The sequence below is a fragment of the Vicugna pacos genome, chromosome 12 (assembly GCF_048564905.1).
Source record: "Vicugna pacos chromosome 12, VicPac4, whole genome shotgun sequence".
Classification (NCBI taxonomy): domain Eukaryota; kingdom Metazoa; phylum Chordata; class Mammalia; order Artiodactyla; family Camelidae; genus Vicugna; species Vicugna pacos.
This window is the reverse complement of record NC_132998.1, coordinates 58,939,054-58,962,691: the sequence shown is the minus strand read 5'-3', so window position 1 is coordinate 58,962,691 and position 23,638 is coordinate 58,939,054. Positions and strand designations below refer to the sequence as shown.

The 23,638-nt window shown below is 34.0% G+C and overlaps 1 protein-coding gene across 5 annotated transcripts in view; it reads left to right on the top strand.

Annotated features, from left to right (window-relative positions):
- The window catches only part of ENTHD1 (ENTH domain containing 1), a 106,832-nt gene that overhangs the window by 44,268 nt on the left and 38,926 nt on the right, over positions 1 to 23,638 (top strand). For all 5 annotated transcript variants that reach the window (XM_072973561.1, XM_072973562.1, XM_072973563.1 and 2 more), the window contains 2 exons: positions 3,663 to 3,781; positions 21,052 to 21,172. In XM_072973561.1, the coding sequence (XP_072829662.1) occupies positions 3,663 to 3,781; positions 21,052 to 21,172 (240 nt within the window). The remainder of the gene's footprint in view (positions 1 to 3,662; positions 3,782 to 21,051; positions 21,173 to 23,638) is intronic.

The following is a 23,638-nucleotide window of genomic DNA, read 5'->3' as shown; positions in this document are numbered from 1 at the left end:
TATTGTGATTGATACCTATAAGTGTGCTTTAGAAAGAAAAACATGGCCTTCTTTAATTGTTGGAAATTTTATACCATTCCCTTTTCTCCTTGAAGTCATATTTCTTTTTCACATCCCTCACAGAATTTTATCCTAATAGAAAGTATTTTTATGCTTTTAAGTCTCCTCTACATCAAATATGTATGTAAATTGAAATTATTTTTCTAAATTGTCTGTGACCAGAGGTTTTAAGTGGTAAAAATATTCCCTCTAGATTGACTTACATTACAATTATTTTTTAGTGCGCAATTGATCAAAGCCACATAAATGTATTATAAATTTTTATAAACACTTATTAAACATAAAAAATACAATTTTATTGGAAAGATACATTTTTATGAGAACTGCTTATTTTACCCACATATGAATATTACTTATTTCTTGAAATAAGAGGGTTCAGCATAAACTGTTTCTGTTTTATATTTTTATAGATGTAAATGCTGAGAAGACTCGTTCACATAAAGTTGTGGGTGGAAATAGATGTTTTATTATAACAATGTCAATCAATTCTATGAATTTCTTCCAAGTAATATGCCAAAATTATATAGTGATTTATTATTAAAGTGTTTTTCATTTCTTGTAACTAATAACTTGGTTAGGTCTTTCTTCACTGTTGTTGAAAGCAAATTATTGGAAGCACTCTACTTAGAAGAAGATTTGTTTAACAGTCATTAGGAGTAATTTACTTTCTCAATTTCTGGGAATAATACCAAAATAACTTTACTAAAATTTATCAAATGACTATTAGTTATACTAGTTACACTTTAATTTAACCCAATATACTCAGAATGTGTGTGAAAAATATGAATAGTAATTGCAATATACCTGTAAATACAATATTTTTTTGAGAAAATGATTTTATTGTGTCATATGCTTTACTTTTTAAAAATTTTAAAAAATTTTTTTAATTTTTAAAATTTTTTATTGATTTATAATCATTTTACAATGTTGTGTCAAATTCCAGTGTAGAGCACAATTTTTCAGTCATACATGAACATATATATATTCATTGAGACATTTTTTTCTCTGTGAGCTACCGTAAGATCTTGTGTATATTTCCCTGTGCTATACAGTATAATCTTGTTTATCTATTCTACAATTTTGATATCCTGTCTATCCCTTCCCACCCTCCACCCCCTTGGCAACCACAAGTTTGTATTCTATGTCTATGAGTCTGTTTCTGTTTTGTATTTATGCTTTGTTTTTGTTGTTTTTGTTTTTTGGGTTTTTTTTAGATTCCACTTTTAAGCGATCTCATACAGTATTTTTCTCTTTCTGGCTTACTTCACTTAGAATGACATTCTCCAGGGACATCCATGTTGCTGCAAATGGCATTATGTTGTCGGGTTTTATGGCTGAGTAGTATTCCATTGTGTAAATATACCACAGCTTCTTTATCCAGTCATCTGTCGATGAACATTTAGGCTGTTTCCATGTCTTGGCTATAGTAAATAGTGCTGCTATGAACATTGGGGTGCAGGTGTCATCCTGAAGTAGGATTCCTTCTGGATATATGCCCAGGAGCGGGATTCCTGGGTCCTATGGTAAGTCTATTCCTAGTCTTTTGAGAAATCTCCACACTGTTTTCCATAGTGGCTGCACCAAACTGCATTCCCACCAGCAGTGTAGGAGGGTTCCCCTTTCTCCACAGCCTCTCCAGCATTTGTCATTTGTGGATTTTTGAGTGATGGCCATTCTGACTGGTGTGAGGTGATACCTCATTGTAGTTTTGATTTTCATTTCTCTGATAATTAGTGATATTGAGCATTTTTTCATGTGTCTATTGATCATTTGTAGGTCTTCCTTGGAGAATTGCTTGTCATATGCTTTAGATGTATTTTCATCAACTCTTCAGAACTGCAGATTTGGTTTATTCAATTTTTGGAAAATATTTGCCATATTTACCTAGTTGTCAGAGCCAGCCCTCATTGTCAAAACAACCAGCCGAATCATATTTAAACTTTCTTTCAGAAAACATTTTACTTTATTTATTCAAATATACGTGTAAGCAGATATCACTCTGGTTGTAGTCACACTTCTGAATTCTTTCCTTAAGATAAATTTCTAAGGGATGGAGCCTTGCCCTGTTTGTTGCATTGGTGAAATAAGGTGCCCTTGCCTCTGATGCTTTCTTTGCTCTTCTCTCAGGAATGATGCATGCTTTGACAGTACTAGGGGGATGCAAAGCACAAGGACATTAGATGAAACTTGTCAACTGTCCTGCTTCTCCATACTGTCATGTATCTGAGTACCACACATCCTAGTATGAACAGTTTGAACCAGAAGACTCTGTTACTTATACCATGCTTTGTCATTAAAAGAAGTATAAGATAGGATAGACTTTGAAGCTCTACTTTGGGTTTCTTGTGCCTTGATTAAAGGAAGCTTCCCATGTGAGTCTTTTTTTCACTGTTGTTTGGTGCCTTATAGATTCTTATGCTTGCATCTTAAGGGAGGATGCACCATAGTAAGATGGGTAAAGAAAATGTCTTTCTTTGTAAAGTTGGAGAAAATCTATTATGAAAGGGAAGGGGGAAAGAACTAGCCTGATGCTTCTACTCACTTGCATTCTCAGGCAGATCAGTATTTTTGGTAAGAATATGTACAGAACTTGTGGATCTGGAAATTGAGTCCTTTAAAGCTATCTGTGCCCACCTAGCCCTCAGGAAGTCTTTAAGTACCCCCAGAGGTGTGCATACATCAGTTTGAAGATAGATTTCTTACGCTTTTTGTTGTACCCAGTAATGTGCTGAAATATAGTTGGTACTAATACTTTTGTTTACATAGTAATTAACATAGGGAGGAAAGTGATATTAAGACTGCAAAACCATTAAGTTCACGGAGAAAAAAATGTGACAATGAATATATATATGTTCATGTATAACCGAAAAATTGTGCTGTACCCTGGAATTTGACACAACATTGTAAAATGATTATAAATCAATAAAAAATGTTAAAAAAAGACATAAATTGTCTTAAAAAATTAAGTTTATCAAAACTATAAAAGCAGAAAAGTAGCTTATTTTCATTGGCATATTCTTTTTTGTTTAAGTTTTAAAAATTTTGTTTGAAAGTTTCTTTTTATGAAACAATCTATACATTTCTGATTACTTTCACCTAGAACAGATGAAATTCACACTGCAGTAATAAAGTTCTTTTAAATATTAATTAGAATAATTATAGTTGTCATTTCTGCTTTGCTAAAATTTCATTTGAGTAATTTTCACATTTCCAAACTATTTTTTACAGTATATTATATCTTATTTTTAAAAAGATATTTCAAATAATAAAACTGTAAAATAGAATCATTGATAGGAGAAAGGGCTAGAATTGAAGTTGTATTTTAAAAATCTGTCTGAACTTGTCTATTATTATAAAGGGATATATTAAATGATTAATATTCATAGGTAACCATTGACAGATGATGTATATTTTATAGACAAAATGGATCTTCAGAAGTGAATAACTTAAAAATTACAAGCTAATGTAAAAACATTACTATCTTTTGTCAAAGTCCAATCTTAGCTTTATGTTGTTGACAGAAAACACTTCCAAGTCAGGACTGAAACGAGAGCATTACTATCTTTTGTCAAAGTCCAATCTTAGCTTTATGTTGTTGACAGAAAACACTTCCAAGTCAGGACTGAAACGAGAGCAGCGTCAAGACATTCAGCTGTCTGGTGGAACCGTGTTGTCACAGGAGATGCTGCCACTCAAGATTAGTGCTTGGAAGTCGACAGAAGTAAGTCACTATAGTAGTTTTCTGTTGCTGCTCTAACAAATTGCCACAGACTTAGTGCCTTAAATCAATGCAGATGTCTTACTTTACAGTTCTGTAGGGTAGAGGTCTGACACGGGTCTCCCGGGCTGGAATCTAGGTGCCTGCAGGGTGGCGTTCCTCTCCGGAGGCCCCGTGGGAGGACCCGTCTTCTTGCCTTTTCCAGCTTCATGTTTTCTAAGAGAGACTATGCTTGTCTTTTAACTTTGTTTTTGATATTTTTTGTTATACAGAATTTTAAATAAGAATAGATTAAACTATCAAAATTTTCCTTTATTGTTGGTGTTTTTTAAAAATCATATTTAAGAAATTTTTTTATTCTAATAAAATAAAGATCTCTTATTTTTCCTTCTAAATGTTGAAATCTTTATGCCCTCTAGAATTTTACTATGTCGTGTAAGATAGGGGTCTTATATTATTTGTATCCCTGTAGATAAGCCATATGTAATTTATTGAACAGTCCATCTTTCTCTGCTCATTTAAAAAAAAGCTTTTTACTATGAAGTAATTACAGACTTAAACAGGATATTGCAGTAATAGTACAGAATCCCGCATACCCTTTGCCTAGCTTTCCCATGTCGACATCTTATATAGCTGTAGTATGGTATCAAAACCAGGAAATGGACACTGGTATGGTATTGCTAACTAGACTAAAGTCCTTATTCAGTTTTCAAAATTTTAATTCAGTGTTCTTTTTCTTTTAACCTGCGTGGGGTGTTGGGGAGAGTGTGCATTTTATCCTAGGTATAGATTCAAGATACAGAACTGTTCTGTCAGCACAGAAGTTCACATGCTGTCCACCCCAACACACTCCTCCCAACCCCATCCATTGGCAACCACTAATCTTTTCTCCATCTCCACAGTTTTATTTCTAGGAAGTATGTAAGTGGACTCAGATAATATATAACCCTTTGAGATAGATTTTTTCCACTCAGATAATATTCTTGAGATCCATTCAGGTTGTTGCATGAATCAATAACTCATGCATTTTCATTGTTGAGTAGCATCCAGAGTATAGATGTACCAGAGTTTATTCACCCATTCACCCACTGAAGGATAGCTGAGTGTTTCCAGTTTGGGGCTATTTGTGAATAAAGCTGCTGTGAACATTTGGGTACAGGTTTTTGCATATGAAGTTTTCATTTATCTGTGTTGTATGATAAGTGCATACTAAGTTTTGTAAGAAACTTTCAAACTGTTTTCAAGCATGGCTGTACCATTTTACATCCACTAGCAGTGTATGAGATCAGTTTGTCTGCATCCTCACCAACTTTTGGTATTACCACTATTTTTATTTTACTTATTCTACTAGGCTTCTAGTGATATCTCATTGTGGTTTTAATTTGTGTTTCCCAAGTGGTTAATGATATTGAACATCTTTTCGTGTGCTTATTTGTGGCATCATAACTTCTCTATGGTTAAATATACGTTCATATCTTTTGCCCATTTTCTAATTAGTTGTTATTGTTTTTTTTTAACCATTGAGTTTTGAGGTTCTTCATATATCCTGGATTTGAGTCCTATGTCAGATGTGACCTGCATGTGTTTTCTTCCAGTCTGTGGCTTGTCTTTTCTTTTAAACAATGTCCTAACAGAGCAACAGTTTTAAGTTTTGGTGAAGTCAAGTTTATCATTTTTTTATTTTGTGGATCATGTTTTTTTGTGTCATATCTAAGAACTCTTTATCTAACCCAAAGTCATGTAGATTTTCTTTCATATTTTCTTCTAAAAGTTTCATAGTTTTATGTTTTAGATTTAAGTCTGTGTTCTGTTTTGATGTAATTTTTGTATAAGATGTGAAGTATAGGTCGGGGTTCTTAAATTTTTTTTCCCTACAGATATCCAGTTGTTTCATCCCCATTGTTAAAAAGACTTAAATTTTAATGTGTAGTATGCTTAAGTGCGGATTTCCCTTCTCTCTCTTCTTTGTCACCCGTGAGGCTTTCTAGTGTGAGGTCTTTCATCTGTAATTCTGAGACAGTTGTCTCTGGTTCAGGTATTTCCAAATGTTTATTTTCATTTTTCTCTCTTTCTTGGGCTCTTCTTATTTGGATATTAGTAATTCTATTTCTGTCTTCATATCCCTTAACTTCTCTTTGTAGTTTCTGTTTATGTACTGTTTTCTTTTTACTTGCAGAGTTTCTCATACTGATTGTCCAGTTTAATAATTTGTTCTCAACTATGTCCATTCCACTATATATCCTGTCTGTGTTCACTATTTTAACATTCTGTTTTTACATTTGATATTTAATATTTCTATTTTATTCTTTTTTATTGTGTTTGTTCATGTTTCATATTGCTTATATCTTTCCTTATTTATTCTAGTATGTGTATTAAGCTTATTTTAACTTCTTGATCCATCTTTTCTGATATCTGTGTTTCTGATGAAACCTGTAATTCAGGTTATTTTAAAATAGTTTTGATCCTCAAAGGATTGGTTACCGCTAGGGTTCTGACTGCTCTGTTTAGGATTGCAAGTTCAGATCTTCCTCTATATCAGTCCTACCAGGTTAAGTGGGAGGTGGGAGAAGCGGACTCCAGGGTGGAGAGCACCTGTCTCCCCTCCTGTTTCCCTTCAAGAATACCAGTTAATCATTCCTCATTCTGAGAATCAGTGCCTCAAATCAGGTCTTTATCCTTAGTACTCCAAGAAGCAGCAGCTTTTGAGGGAGGCACTCCTTAAATTGTAAAGGACCTGCCCTGAGGTGTTAGAAAGAGGACGGGTGACCTAAGAACATCTTCCTAAGAACATTTCACCTAAGAACACACATCTTTAATTCTAGCGTATGTAGCTCCTCAAATACTTTTTCTCTATTTCCTTGATATTTTTCTGGTTAATTTCTTCTAGATATATATTGAGCCACTTAACCTCTCATTTTCCATGTCTTTCAACTGCTTTATTTTATTGAAAAATTTTTATTAAAGTATAGTTGATGTACAACGTTATGTTAGTTTCAGGTGTACTACATAGTGACTTGATATTTGTACGTATTATGAAATGATCACCGTAATAAGTCTGGTAACCATCTGCCCCTATCAACTGCTTTTATAATTATATGACATTTGTATCATTATATCCTGCTGCATTTTAGGTAATTAATCAGAACTATCTTCTAGTTTGTCATCTTCTCCTTTCCTTTGTGTCCACTCTGGAGTTTTTCCTGTCCATTAAGGGTTTTATTTCAGTAGCTATGTTTTACCTTGCCAGGATTTCTCATTGCATTGCATTTTTATAGGATATCCACTTGTACTTCATCAATGCCTGGTTTTGCTTCTTGTTTTCCTATTCCTTTAGATTAATGTCATCCTTTCCATTATCTTTTTGAGGGCTGTCTATACTTAGTTTTAATGCTTAGATTTCTTAGTTTCATTTTGTCAGGAGTGAGTTCAGTTTTCTTTCTGTTTTGTAGTATTGGTTTGAAGTTCCTGTGAGTGGCTCAGGTTTTTTATCTTTCTTTCTCTCTGAGTGTCCTTACCCTTCCCTGCCTAACAGTTTTTCAGTTGCCTCCTCCTGACACCTGGGACTACATATCACATTCAGGACTTAGACTGGCAGCTTGGGGCTCCTTTTTTCGCTGATGTCAGAGATACTGCAGATCTGCTCCCCAGGTCAAGGGATGCTGTGGATCAGTTGCTGGTGCAGTTTAGTTTGTGTCCTTTCACTACTTGCATAATACTTTTAGAAGCCATAGCGTGGGCTGTGATTGATGCCAGGTTATTTTAACTTCCTTTATAAGTAGGAGAGCCCAATGCCTAGGCATAATTTCAAGCAGTGAGCCCATCTTTAGCAGTCCTATCTTGGATGGCCACTTCAAATCTGTATTTACCCCTCTGGAATTGGGCATCTGGTCTTCTCTGCCTTTTTCTGGATCCAGAGCCCCAGTGGTCCACAGCTTCAACCTCTTCACCATTATGTGTTTCTGTGCATGCTCCCATCCATGAAGATGTTCGCCTTGTTTTTGAGCAAGACTTTACCTTTAATTTTCACATTTGTATCTTCTCTTTCATTGATACGTGTTTGGAGAAGGAAAAGTATCCTCAAGGTATGAACAATGGAACCATCTTGACTGAAAATTATCTCATTGGCTTATTTGTTTTCTATTTTATTTTATGTGCGTTTCCTTACTAGAAAGACAGCTGCTTTTTAGAAGCTTTTGAGCCCTTTTTAGTTGTATTCATTACTGAATCTTTAGTTGCCAAATTTTTGTTAACAAAGAATGAAATGAATGAATGAGTAGACAATGTTAACTCTCTTCTCCTCTTTTCCTGTAAAAGAGGCTTGTTTGGCCTCCTGCTCAGAGTGCTTTGTTTAGTGTTCTGCCACGGTTCCTATGGTGGGGAGTTGGAATTATTTCTCCCCCTTCTTTTCCCAACCCTTTCCCCCAACCCGACTAGATGTTGAATTTATGTGATTTTCTAGCAGCTCAGAAAAAGTACATAAAATTTCACTGTTTCTTAATTGCATAATAGCCCATAGGTTGAAAATACACAGATTATTTTTTAAGATATGACATTAAGTCAAAATGGTTTTTATTTTATTTTATTTTATTTTATTTTTTAAAACATTTTTTATTGAGTTATAGTCATTTTACAATGTTGTGTCAAATTCCAGTGTAGAGCACAATTTTTCAGTTATACATGAACATACATATATTCATTGTCACATTTTTTTTTTCACTGTGAGCTACCACAAGATCTTGTATATATTTCCCTGTGCTATACAGTATAATCTTGTTTATCTATTGTGCATATACCTGTCAGTATGTACAGATTTTGAAACCCCATTCTGTCCCTTCCCATCCCCTGCCCCCTTGGCAACCACAAGTTTGTATTCTATGTCTATGAGTCTGTTTCTGTTTTGTATTTATGTTTTTGTTGTTGTTGTTTTTAGATTCCACATATGAGCGATCTCATATGGTATTTTTCTTTCTCTTTCTGGCTTACTTCACTTAGAATGACATTTTCCAGAAACATCCATGTTGCTGCAAATGGCGTTACATTGTCGTTTTTATGGCTGAGTAGTATTCCATTGTATAAATATACCACATCTTCTTTATCCAGTCATCTGTTGATGGACATTTAGGCTGTTTCCATGTCTTGGCTATAGTAAATAGTGCTGCTATGAACATTGGGGCGCAGGTGTCATCCTGAAGTAGGGTTCCTTCTGGATATATGCCCAGGAGCAGGATTCCTGGGTCCCATGGTAAGTCTATTCGTAATCTTTTGAGGAATCTCCATGCTGTTTTCCACAGTGCTTGCACCAAACTGCATTCCCACCAGCAGTGCAGGAGGGCTCCCCTTTCTCCACAGCCTCTCCAGCATTTGTCATTTGTGGACTTTTGAGTGATGGCCATTCTGACTGGTGTGAGGTGATACCTCATTGTAGTTTTGATTTTCATTTCTCTGATAATTAGTGATATTGAGCATTTTTTCATGTGCCTATTGATCATTTGTATTTCTTTCTTGAAGAATTGCTTGTTTAGATCTTCTGCCCATTTTTGGATTAGGTTGTTTGTTTCTTATTATGTGTATGAGCTGCTTATATATTTTGGAGATCAAGCCTTTGTCGGTTTCATCGTTTGCAAAAATTTTCTCCCATTCTGTAGGTTGTCGTTTTGTTTTACTTATGGTTTCCTTTGCTGTGCAGAAGCTTGTAAGTTTAATTAGGTCCCATTTGTTTATTCTTGCTTTTATTTCTATTGCTTGGGTAGACTGCCTTAGGAGAACATTTTTGAGATGTATGTAAGATAATATTTTGCCTTTATTTTCTTCTAGGAAATATCTTGTCTTATGTTTAAGTCTTTGATCCATTTTGAGTTGATTTTTGTGTATGGTGTAAGGGAGTATTCTAGCTTCATTGATTTACATGCTGCTGTCCAGTTTTCCCAGCACCATTTGCTGAAGAGACTATCTTTATTCCAGTGTATATTCTTGCCTCCTTTGCCGAATATTAGTTGACCAAAAGTTTGTGGGTTCATTTCTGGGCTATCTATTCTGTTCCATTGGTCTATATGTCTGTTTTTGTACCAGTACCATGCTGTCTTGGTGACTGTAGCTCTGTAGTATTGTCTGAAGTCTGGGAGAGTTATTCCTCCAGCCTCTTTCTTTTTCTTTAATAATGCTTTGGCAATTCTAGGTCTTTTGTGGTTCCACATAAATTTTATTGTGATTTGTTCTAGTTCTGTGAAATATGTCCTGGGTAATTTGATAGGGATTGCATTAAATCTGTAGATTGCCTTGGGCAGTGTGACCATTTTAACAATATTGAGTCTTCCAATCCAGGAGCATGGGATATCTTTCCATTTTTTTTAAGTCTTCTTTAATTTCCTTCATCAATTGTTTATAGTTTTCTGTGTATAAGTCTTTCACATCCTTGGTTAAATTTATTCCTAGGCATTTTATTGCTTTGGGTGCTATTTTAAAGGGGATCGTTTCTTTACTTTCTTTTTCTGTTGATTCATCGTTAGTGTATGGAAATGCAACTGATTTTTGAACGTTAATCTTGTAACCTGCTACCTTGCTGAATTCTTTGATTAGTTCTAGTAGTTTTTGTGTGGACCTTTTAGGGTTTTCTATATATAGCATCATGTCATCGGCATATAGTGACACTTTTAGCTCTTCTTTTCCAATTTGGATCCCTTTTATTCAAAAACAGAGATTTTTAAATTTGAGACCAGTTTATTTGATGCTAGTGGCTTTTAAGGGAGAAAATAGACTTAATAGCATAATCTTGTATGCTCTGGAGTCTAACAAAGACATAAAATGTCACCTAGGGTTTTTTTTGTTGTTGTTGTATCAGTCTTTAAATTCTCATTATTATCATTCTTTCTTACTTTGGAGGTACCCACTGTAATTGATTTACATCATTCCACATCTTATATCTGAGCAGAATATGGTACCCATCTCTCAAAGGAAGTTTAAGACTGGATTTTTCTTTCTCAGAGCATCACTGTATCAGAACACTATTCCATTATCCTATTGACAAGCATTACTGTTATTACTGTCAGGAACATTTGATGCAATCTAATATGTCTCTTCAGTCATCTGCTCTTGTACCAGAAGACAAAACCTACCAAGTTGAATAGTAAATCTAATTGTTGTTGCCAGATGTACTGCACCTACATTAAAAATTCTCATGTTATTAATAAAGAATGAGAAAGAAGTGATATTGTTGATTGCTTAGGCAGAATGAGGAGTGCTTGAAAAGTTTTTTAAAAACTTTAAATAGAAACCTCTTTATTCTCTTTCCACAAATGAAAAACTGATCTGAAAGCAGTAAATAAAATTCTTAACAGAATAGGGCTTTCAGAAGCAGAATAGTTCTCGCCTCTGATACTTTCCAAACTAAAGAAAGCCTTTAAATTTTACACTTAGATGTAGATGAGTTTTCTCTCTGCATACTCGCAGAATTTTTATTATTAAAATAAAAGCTAATTAATAAGGCTTTTGTAGCTTTTCATCACCTCAAAGGACCTTCCTCTTTTCCTGCTTGAGGAGATTCAACAGTGAGGTTATGATTTTTTTGGTCACAGTTGTTTCCATAGCAACAGTTAGGGATGCTATAAATTGAGTCACACAAAATTAAAGCTGACCAAAGCCTTCAGTGTAGTTGTGAGTTACTAAATTGCTAGTGATAGAAGATAAATGTTTACTTCCTACTGCCTGTGTTTATTATTTGCTAAGTGAAGAGTAAACAGTTTTTATTCTTAGGTTTATTAGCATATCATTTATTATATTTTCAAAAATTTGAACTCATCAATGCTGTTAGAGAAATGGAAATTATACTTATCCTAATTATGTTTGATTCAGCAATCTTTTACTTTCTTTATGCCTTATTGCTCTGTGCCAGGAGTCTTTATTTTCAGGTTTGTACTTTTATTCTTTTTAAATTAGAAAGTACTTATTGAAAAAAATTTAAATGATATGAAAGGATAAAAAGTGAAAAACAAAATTTCTTCTTACTTCTCTATACTCCTTCAGTTCCTTTCCTCAGAGGCAACTATTACAGTTGTTATGAATTTGGGGGAAAATTTTCTTTGTCCATACATTTCTTTTACCTAAATGGATTCATTCAAGATACTCTGCTCTGGAACATATTTTTAACTAAGCAATATATCTTCATCTTTCTATGTAATAAATGAAATCATTCAATGTAAATTGTTCCAAAATATGCTTTTTTCATTAAACTATATATTAATGGAAATATTTCTATTTCAGTATATATAGCTGTGCTGTGTTCTTTTTTTCATTATCACCATTATTATTAATTTTTCAAAGCAGATTTAAACACAGGGAGAGAAAGAACAGGGGAATAATTCACAAACTGAATAGTTAAGTCTCAGTAATTAACCCTCTGTTCACAAATATTACAACTTACTTGATAAGGTAGATACTAAACACTTGTGACTATTTAAATTTACACTAATAAAATGAAATGAAAACTTGAGTTACATTAATAAAATGAAATGAAACATTTCAAATGCTCAACTGTCACATGTAGCTAGTGGCTACCACATTGGACGGCGCAGACTAGAGTATTTCTGGTATTACAGAAAGTTCTGTTGGACAATGGTGTCACCACCCTTGCTGCTGAGAGTTCTAAGGTAGAGAACTTGCAGAGACAGAGGCCAAGATGTCAGGCATGTGTTACTTTCCTTTCAGATTATAAGATGTTTCCAGTGCTGCATGAGTAAGTGGACATTTAAAAAATCTGTTTATCAGCAATAAACATAAAAATTAGTTCTTATCACAACTTCAAATAGAATGCATAGCTGCCAAGAATTTTTCTCTTTCTTTTCTTGTTTTTTACATCATGAAATGATTACCACAATAAGTTTAGTGAACACCCATCAGTTCGTGTAGTTTCAAAATAAAAGACAAAGAAAAAATGTTTTCCTTGTGGTGTTAATTCTTGGATTTACTCTTTGAACAACTTTCATATATAACATACAGCAATGTTAATTATATTTATCATGTTGCATATTACATTCCTAGTAGTTATTTATCTTGTGCTGTATTTGTATATGAATGAATCTTAATTTATTTAACCAATCCCTGTTGGTAATCATTTAGAGATTTTTAATGTTTTTGTCTGTGAAAAGCAATATTGCAATAACAGCCTTGTACATATATTTTTATGATGCTCTCCCAGAAGTGGAATTGCTGAAATGTTATATTTATTTCTAGTTTTGGAAAGTACTGCCAAATTGTCCCCCCAAAAGTTGCACCAGTTTATATACACCAAAAGTGTATCCCCTCATCTATGCAAATACTGAGTATTACAAATTTTTACATCTTTGTCAGTCTGAGAGGTGGAAAATTTTTGTTTTAATTTGTTTTATTGCAATTATATGTAAGATTGAACAACTTTCCATGTGTTTATTGGGCATTTGTTTTTATTTATTAATTCTGTTCATGTCCTTTTGTTCATTTTTCTCTTTGGTTTCTTATCTTTTTCTTATCAGCTTCTAAGAGCTGTTAAATAATTAGCCCGTCATCTGGTCCTTCATCCGTCTATTCATTTTTAGTTTTTCATTTGATTTCATTTATTTTATTTATGGCTTTTTTTTTCCTTTGGAAAAGAAAAACACATTATTCCTCCTGTGTTTCTTCCTTACTGTCTCAGTACTTCCACATTTCACTTCTAACCCCAGAGACATGTGTTTTTCACACATTAAGCAATTCTCTGACACCAGGTGGGTGTCTGACATTTTACTCATTTCTTACACTGTCTACCGGGAGATGGCATCAGGTCCCACAGATTCGGGGCCCAGTCCACAAGACTTCCCTCCCCACAGCCTCCGCTTAAGATACCAATGGCAAGTTCCAGGTTGTTACATGTACTTCTGGCCGACACTATAAATTAGTGTTCCAATGACCCCCTCCTTAGGTTCGATGATTTGCTGGAACAGCTTACAGTACTCAGGGAAACACTTATGTGATATAATAAAGGATATGATAAAGGGCACACACAGATGAAGAAATACATATGGTGAGATTCAAAATGGTCTTGGGTGCAGGAGCTTCTGTGCCTATGGAGTAGGGCACCTCAACCTCTGGGCATATAAATGTGTTCACCAATCCTGAAGTTCTTTGTATGCTGTACTTTTGGGATTTTTATGAAGGCTTCATCATGTAGACATGATTGATCATTAACTCAGTCTCTAACCCTCTCCCTTCTTGGAGAATGAGAGTTAGGGTTGAAAGTTTCAATTTTCTAACCATGGCTTGATCTTTGTCATGACTAGTGCCCATCCTGAAGCCATCCAGGAGCCCACCAAGAGTTACCTCATTAGAACAAAGACATTCCTATCACCCAGAAAATTCCAGGGATTTAGGAGCTCTGTGTCAGGAATCAGAGTCAAAGACCAAATGTTAGACTGATGCTCCTCATGCTCCTACCATTTAGGGAATTACAAGAGTTTTAGGAGTTCTGTGCCAGAAACCATGAACAAAGGCCAAATATATGTTTCTTACTATAAATCAATATCACACCTTATAGAAATCAAATTTTAATGTGGCCAAATTCACCTTTTAAAAAATGGTTTCTAGATATTAAGTCATTTCCAGAAAGAACTTCTCTAGTGTAAGACTTTATAAAATGTCACCCTGGCTTCTTATTTTAACAGACTATTTTTCAGATCAGTTTTAAGTTCACAACAAAATTGAGGGGAATATACAGAGATGTCCCTATATACCCCCTGTCCCCACCCCCTACCCCAAACAGCCTCCCCCAATATCAATATCCCTCATCAGCGTAGTACATTTGTTACATTCAATGAACCTAAATTAACACTTTATCACCCAAAGACCATAGTTTATATTAGGGTTCACTCCTGGGGTTGTATGTTCTAAAGGTTTTGATAAATGTATAGTGATATGTATCTGCCGTTGTAATTTAGAGAATAGTTTCATTGCACAAAAAATCCTTTGTGCTCCACCTATTCATTCCTCCCTTCCCCCTAACTCCTGGCAACCACTGATCCTTTTACTATCTCCATAGTTTTGCTTTTTCCAGGAAGTCATATACTATGGATCCTTTTCAGACTGGCTTCTTTCATTTAGTAATATGCATTTAAGATTCCTCTATCTCTTTTCATTACTTAACAGCTCGTTTCTTTTTAGTGCTGAATAATATGCCATTGTTTGGATATACCACAATTTATTAATCCATTCACCCACTAAAGGACATCTTGATTGCGTCCAGCCTTTGACAGTTATGAATAAAGCTACCATAAACAGTTGTGTGTAGGCTTTTGTGTGGGCATAAATTTTTAACTCCTTTGGGTAAATACCAAGGAGCCCAATTGCTGGGTCATGTGGTAAGGGTATGTTTACTTTTGTAAGAAACTATCCTAGCTTTTTATGCTTCAATTTTTAAAATATATATTTAAATGTTGTCTATCAAGAATTTGTTTTGATAGATGGAGAGTATTAGAGGTCCATTTTTTAAATTTTATTTTTACAAATGATAATCAGTTGTCTCAGCATCATTTATTGAATATTCCATCTTTTCCCCATTGATTTGAATTGTGACTTCTATCATGTAATAAATTCTCATTTATGTTTGGCTCCATCCCTATATTTTCCATTTCTTTATATTAAAGAACTAATGTGTAAAGATAAACTGTAACATTAAAAAGAAAGAAAGAAAAAAAGGAAGGAAGGAAGGTTGTTCATAAGGGCACAGAGAGCATAAGGGAGAGGAGGAATGGAAGCTAGATTTCTTTGATTATACCTTGTTTTTAGATTTGTCATTGGAACCCTGGAAATATCTTGCATAATTATAAGACAAAAGTAAACTAAAGAAAGTAATCCCTAAAAATGTAAAATAAAGTTGAATAAATTTGCCTTTCATTCAGCTGGTATTTTTATTCTGAGAAGTTGTTTTTTGCTGTTTTGTTTTGTTGGTATTTTTGATCTGGAACTATTGTGAGTATAATGTGGGGTGAATCAAATAAGTGATCATGTGACACTCTATTTGTATCATCTTTGGTGTCCTTGAGACCTGGGATTCTCAGTGTGGGAGAGAGAAGATAGGGATATAAGATAGAAGAGATTATCAGAACCCAGTAGATCTGAATTGAATTGATTTTTACCTTAAATTTTTTTGAAAATTAAAAAAACTTCTAAATTATCCATAGGTCAAAGAGGAAGCTCAGAGGAAATTTTAAAGTACATAGAACTGAATGAGAAGGCAACATGACATAATAAAATAGAAGAAACACAGCTAAAGTAGAGGTGAGAAGAAAGTTTATAGACTTAAAGCTTACATAAGAAAAGAGGAATATAACTTTTTAAAAAAAGATAAAAGGTATAAAATCAATAATCTAAGATCCTTCTTCAAAAAACTAAGAAAAGCAAAATAAAATGATAGGAAACAGAAGAAAGGAAATAATAAAAAGCAGAAATCAATGAAACTGAAAACAAGAAAACTGTCAACAGAGAAGATGAATGATACAAAAAGCCACTTCTTCGAAAAATATGTAATTGATAAACCTGTAGCAGTACTGACAAAGATAAAGAGAAACGATCCAAATCACCAATATCAGGATGAAATGAGATATCAGTGCAGTTCCTATATCCATAAAAGGACAATAAAGAATTACTACCAACAACTTTATGTTTGTAAATTTGACAACTTAGAAGAAATAGAACAATTTCTTAGAAAGCACAAACTACTGAAAGTCAAACAAGATGAACTAGAACCTGAACAGTCTTATAACCATTACAAAAATTGAATTTGTAATACAAATCTGAAAAAAAAATTTCTGGGCCCAGATGGTTTAACTGGAGAATTCCATAACATTTAAAGAATTAGCATGAGTTTTATACAAGGTCTTCCTAAAAATAGGGAACACTTTCTAATTTATTTTATGAGGCAAGTACTACCCTGATATCAATACCAGATAAGGAAAATACAGACTATTATTATTATCTCTTATGAAATTATGCAGAAATCCTCAAAAATACTTTTCCAGTTGAATCCAACAATGTATAAAAAGAATTATATACCACAACCAAATGGCTTTAATCCATTTGAAAGTCAGTCAGTGTAATTCATTGTATCAACAAATTACAGAAGAAAAATTCTAGGATTATGTTAACTGGTGCAGAAAAGCATTTGACAAATTTCAACACCTGTTTATAATTTTTAAAAAATCCCAGCAAACTATAAATAGAAAGGAATTTCCTTAAAGTGATAAAGCTCATCTACTCAAAACCTACAGCTAGCATCATAATTAATAGTGAATGATTTCCCCCCAAATCAGGAACAAGGCAAGGACTCTTATTCAGCATAGTATAGAAAGTTCTAGCCACTGCAATAAAGCAAGAAAAAGAAAACACATGCCAATTTTAGAAGAAGAAAGAAAACTGTCCTTATTTACAGGTGACATGATTGTTTGCATAGAAAATCTTAAGGAAATGACACAAATAAACCTCATAGAACCAGTAACTGAATTCAACAGAGTTGTAGGATATAAGATCAATACACATAAATCAATTACATTTCTATATACTAACAGTGAACATGTGGAAACTGAAATTAAGACATATACCATTTCTAATCACTCCCTCAGAGTAAAATTCTTAGGTATAATTATAACAAAACATGCACAGGATAAGTATGCTGAAAATGATAAAATACTGATTAAAGAAAATAAAGACCACCCAATTAAAAGACATACCATGTTTATGGATTGGAAGGCTCCATGTAGTAAAGATGTGTCAGTAAATATGCCCATAATTACTCTGTAGGTTTGATGTACTTCCAATCAAAGTCTCAGCAAAGTTTTAGACATAGGTAATAAGCTTATTCTAAAATTTATATAGATAGGCACAGGCTCTAGAATAGCTAAAACTATCTTGGAGAAAAAAAGAATAAAGTGGGAGAAATCACTCTGATATTAAAACCTACTGCATAGCTATGATAATCAAGAAAGTGTGGTATGTATAGAGAGATAGATACTTAGGTCAATGGAACATAATATAGAACCAAGAAATAGACCCACACAAATATACCCAACCAATTTTTGACAAAGGTACAAAAGAAATTCAAAGGAGGAAAGATAACCTTTTTGTCTGTCAAATTATATTGGAGCAATTGAACATTCATAAGCGAAACCATGAATCTTAACTTAAACCTTATACAGAAATTCATTCCAAATGGATCACAGACTTAAATATAAAATGCAAAACTATAAACCTTTAAGAAAAATATTTGAGAAAAATCTTGGAAGTCTAGGGCTGGCCAAAAACACAATCTCTAAGAGAAAAAAAAAATGATGTCCGACCTCTTGACAATTTGAGAACTTTTGCTCTGTGAAAGACCTTGTTAAGAGTTTGAAAAGACAAGCTAGTAACTGGGAGAAGATATTTGCCAAACACATATGAAGCAAAGGACCAATATCTGGAGTATATAAAGAAGTCTTAAGACTTGACAGTTAAAAACCAAACAATCCGATTAGAAAATGGACAAGTCATATGAACAGTCACTTCAGCAAATACAGGTAACAAATAAGAACACAAAAAGTTACATCTAACATCAACATCATTAGCCTTTCGGAATATGCCATTTAAACATTCAGTGAAATATCAAATAGCTAAAATAAAAAACAGTGGCACCACCAGATGCTGGTGATCATGCAGAGATACTGGATCACTCATATATTACTGGTGGGAATGTAAAATGGTGCAGCTACTCTGGAAAACAGTTTGACAGTTTCTTAAACTAAACATGCAGCTACCATTTGACCCAGCAGTTGTGCTCTTAGACATTTATCTCAGAAAGATGAAAACTTACTTTCTTTCAAAAATCTGTATACTGTTTTCATAGCAGCTTTATTTGTAATAGCCCAATTTTGGGAACAGCCTAGATGGCCTATAACTAGTTAAACAAACTGTGATACATCTATACCATGGATGCTACTTGGTAGTAAAAAGGAACAGGTTATTGATACATACGACAACTTGGATGAATCTCCAGGGATTGTGCCAGGTGAAAAAAGCCAACCCCAAAAGGTTACAACCTGTATGTTTCCATTTATATAACATTCTTTAAATGTTAAAATTGCAGAAATGAAGAATAGATTAGTAGTTGCAGGGAGCAGGGTATGGTAATAAAAAGGCATCAGGAAGGATCCTGATGGTGATAGAAATGTTCTGTATTTTGACCGTGTCAATGTCAGTATCCTGGGTATGATATTGTGTTATAATTTTGCAAGAGGTTACCTTTAGGGGAAACTGGGTTAAGGATACACGTCTCTCTGTATTATTTCTTACAGCTGAATGTGACTCTACAGTGATTTCAGAATAAAAGTTGGATTATAGAAAGTGGCAAGTCACTTTGAAAATGGTTTGACAGTTTCTAATGAAGTTAAAAATAAACCAACCCTATGATCTAGCCATTCTACTCCTGTGTAAATATCCAGGAGTAATGAGTGCATTTGTCCACAAAAAGATTTGTACAAGAATGTTCATAGTAGCTTTATTCATAATAGCTGAAATCTGGAAACGACCCAAATGTCCATATGCAGGAGAATGGAAAAACAAACTGTGGTATTTTCATATAATGGAATCCTTCTTACAAAAAAGAAGAACTACTGGTACACATAAAATATGGGTGAATCTCACAAGTACTATGTTAAGTCATGGGAATCAGATATAAAAGAATACGTAGTGTATGGTTACATTGATATCAAATTCAAGAGCAACCAAACTCAGTGATGGTAACAGAAGGGAGAATACTGCCTTCTGGTGGTGGGGGGTATCAACTGGAAGGAACTTTCTGGACTGAAGGAAATGTGGTTATGTTAAGTGTACACATAATATTCAAAGTTACTGATCTTTCATGGAAGGTTTTGCATTTTGCTATATGTTAATTACACCTCAATAAAGTACTGTAAAAAATTACCCCCCATTTATGGGGGAAAAAAGACATAACCAATCCCACTGTGTAGACTTTATTTGGATCCTTTTCAGACAAGCTGTAGAAAAACATTTATGACACGTTAAACTGAAAAGCTGAACAGTTTATAATTATGATATTTAGGAGTTATTGTAAAGTTTATAGGTATAAAATAATTATTAATGTTAAAGGGTTCTTACCATTTTGAGATACATGTTGAAATAAGTGATATAAGATTTGCTTCAAAATAAAACAGATGAAGGGTGGTAAAGATACAGATGTAACAGGACTGGCTAGGAGTTGACTGTTGTTTAACCTACATGATTAGATTGATTGTTGTCATTATAAAAAATTTAAAATTTAAAATATGGATGAAAGATACACAAAGGTAGCTTTATTATTACCAATAAAACAGAGTAATTGGCCTCTGAGATGGTTTTTTCTAAGGGTACCCTGCGAAAAGTTAATGCCCCAAAAGAAATCATTGCTTGTCTATACCTGGTGTCTACAGCAAAGAGTGAGGATTTTTTTTCACTTGTCAGAGGTATATTTTGGTTTTATTTATTACTTATTTTAATTGAAGTATCATTGATTTACAATACTATGTTAATTTCAGGTATACAGCACAGTGATTCAGTATTGTTACAGATTATACTCCATTGACAGTTATTACAAGATAATGGCTATAATTCCCTGCACTATCTAATATATCCTTGTTGCTTATCTATTTTATATATAGTAGCTTATATCTCTTAACTCCATGTCCCTAATTTGCCCCTCTCCCTTTTGGTAACCACCAGTTTGTTTTCTGTATCTGTGAATCTTTTTAAAAAATTTATTTACTTTAGTTTTGGGGGGGGGTGTGGATTTAGGTTTGTTTATTTATTTATTTTTAACAAAGGTACTGGGGATTGAACCAACCTTGTGCAAGCTAAGCATGTACTCTACCACTGAGCTATACCCTCTCCTCACCTTGAGTCTGTTTGAATATACATTCAACCTGTATTGTTTTTTAGATTCCACATGTAAGTGACAGACAGTATTTGTCTTTCTCTGTCTGACATTTCACTAAGCATAATATTATCTAGGTCCAATCACATTGATGCAAATGGAATGGGTATTCTTAAGGGTAGAAAACCTCCCTGCGCTCAGTAAACACAAGTGTATAGATAACTTATGTGGGAGGTCTTTCAATCATAATGTGTTTATGATAATGTTAGTACATATAGGCACATTGTATCTCCATAAATTGTCCATACATTGTAACAAACTGAAGCAGTGGGATTAATTTTTTTCTACTTTCATGTGCTCTCTTGTTTTCTGTAAGGACCTGATGTTATTTTATGAGGATAATCCAAAGCCAGTTTTGCCAGCAGTTCGTACTTCCATTATCTCTTCAACTATGTGGTTGTCAGAAGGGCCAACAGACTGTAACCTCTCGGATGCAGGTAAATTGGTTAAAGAATAACAAGTGTACTCAGAAACATGAATGAGAAACACTGGGCAGGAATTGTTTTTCATCAGATTTTACGTTGTGAAATATAGCAACAGTGGCTTTAATTTAGCTTTGATAATGAGGGAAAGACTGGCATGGATAAATTCAACCCACATGGGATCCTGTAACCTTATTTTTACAGCTTGTTTCAATATTTTTTCCTCTGTTTTTCTGTTTTCTTCTTCATTGTTTTATTTAAAAAAATGTTGAAATAATAACTACAAACCTTAAATCTTTTATAAATTATTTTTTTAAAAGCAGAGAATTTAATTTGAGTTCCTCTTCTTGTTTGTATTAATCTTGTCTGATGAAGAGTTTTAAGTTATGGTATTTTTCAGAAGCAAGCATTAGATGATAATGTGTAAAAAGCATGACACATGGTATCCCCCAAATTGGCTAATCACCTCTTGAATAATTAGAAAAAGTATAAAAGTATAAAAGTATACAAAACTGCCTCCAATAAATTACACCAGCTGGAATTTGATGGTGTAATTTATTGGAGGCAGTTTTGTATACTTTTATACTTTTATACTTTTTCTAATTATTCAATTCCAGCTGGGCTCTACTGCTACTCACTATCTGATTGATCCACTGTCGGGCCACTCCATCCTGTCTGTTCTCCAGGAACACTCAATTTCCAATGCATTCTGCCTCTTGGTTTTCTCAGAAAATAGGATGAAAGATCAGCCAAGATGAGAACAAAACATTCTCAGTAGCTTTTATCCCCTCGTAAATCTTTACTTTTATATTCATCCAGGCAGCCTTTCCCTTATCCCAGAGTTGGCTCCTTATGTTCCAAGTGTCATCTTCTCCCTCTTCTTTGGACCTTGCCTCCTCAGTGTGCCCCTTATATGGCCCAATATCCAAAATATTAAAACTGAAGTTTATTATATAGATTTATTTTACAAATTCACATATATACAGTTTTCTTTTAAAGCCAGTTGTGAGAATGATGAGGATATTTTAATAGACACAGAAACAAGAAATTTTGGGTTATGGTGATGTTTGTAGTACAGGGATGGCATTATTCATGTGAATAATTGGTTATAAGTAGTTTTAGGCAGCTTGCTTTGTTTTCTTAGAATACACTTTATGTAAACTGATCCAGATCCAGAAGCTTGACGGAAGAACAGTAAGGAAAATGTTTTTGTATTCTGATATCCCCTAACATTTCCAGCCCCTAATAGGTTTAAAATATAGACTTTATTTTTGGAGCAGTTTTAGGTTCACAGCAAAATTGAGACGAAGGTACCGAGATTTCCCCATGTACCCCTTATCCCCAAACGAGCACAGCTCCCCCTGGCTGTGTCTCACATCAGAGTGGTGTGTTTGTTGCAGTCAGTGAAGCTACATTAACACTTTTTTTTTGTCACCCAAAGACCAGAGTTTTCATTAGGGTTCACTCTTAGCGTTGTACATTCTTTGGGTTTTGACAAATGTGAAATGACATGCATCCACCATTATAATATCACACAGAATATTTCTCTGTCCTAAACATCCTCTGTGCTCTGCCTGTTCATTCCTCCCTCCCCCTTGATGCTTGGAAACCACTGATACTTTAACTGTCTTCATAGTTTTGCCTTTTCCAGAAAGTCATATAGTTAGAATCATACAGTATGTAACCTTTACAGCTTGGCTTCTTTCATTTAGTAATAGACATTTAAGGTTCCTCCATGTCTTTTCATGGCTTAATAGCTCATTTTTTTTTTAGTGCTGAATAGGACATACTAGAGTATTTACCCATTCATCTACTGAAGAACATCTTGGTTGTGTCCAAGTTTTGGTAATTATAAATAAAGCTGCTGTAAATATCCTTGTGCAGGTTTTTGTGTGACATTAAGTTTCCCTCTGCCAAGATTTTAATACCAGTATGAATTTGAGTATAAGTGAGCATCAAAGGCAACCCTTAAGAGGAAAAAAGTCACAAAACATGTCAACTGAACAATATTCTACCATTTTACTTGGTTACGATTCTTCTTAACTGGAGGAGCTTTTCCTATTTTTAAGTCTTTCTTTTCTCTGGTCTTTCCTTCACTCTGATCTCAGAAATACCTTGCAAATGCTGATCTTAGTATTTCACTTTCCCAGCTTAAAAACTTTCAACAGTTCTCCACTGCCAGTAAGTCTGTACATTTTTGTACTGTCTTATAAGACTTTTCATAGTCTGGTCTCAGCCAACCTTTTTGGTCTCATCACCCAACACTGCCGGTATTCACAATACTTTGTGACATTCTGTTACTTGTGTAGTTTCTTCTCCTTAGAATGTCTTTGTTCTGGTTACTTCAGCTGTGTAACACATTGCTCTAAAACTTTTGTGGCATAAAATAACCACTTATTCTGCTCATGGATTCTCTGGGTCAGGAATTAGGACAGGGCACAGTGGGGATGACTTGTCTCTGTTCCATGACGTATATCTGGG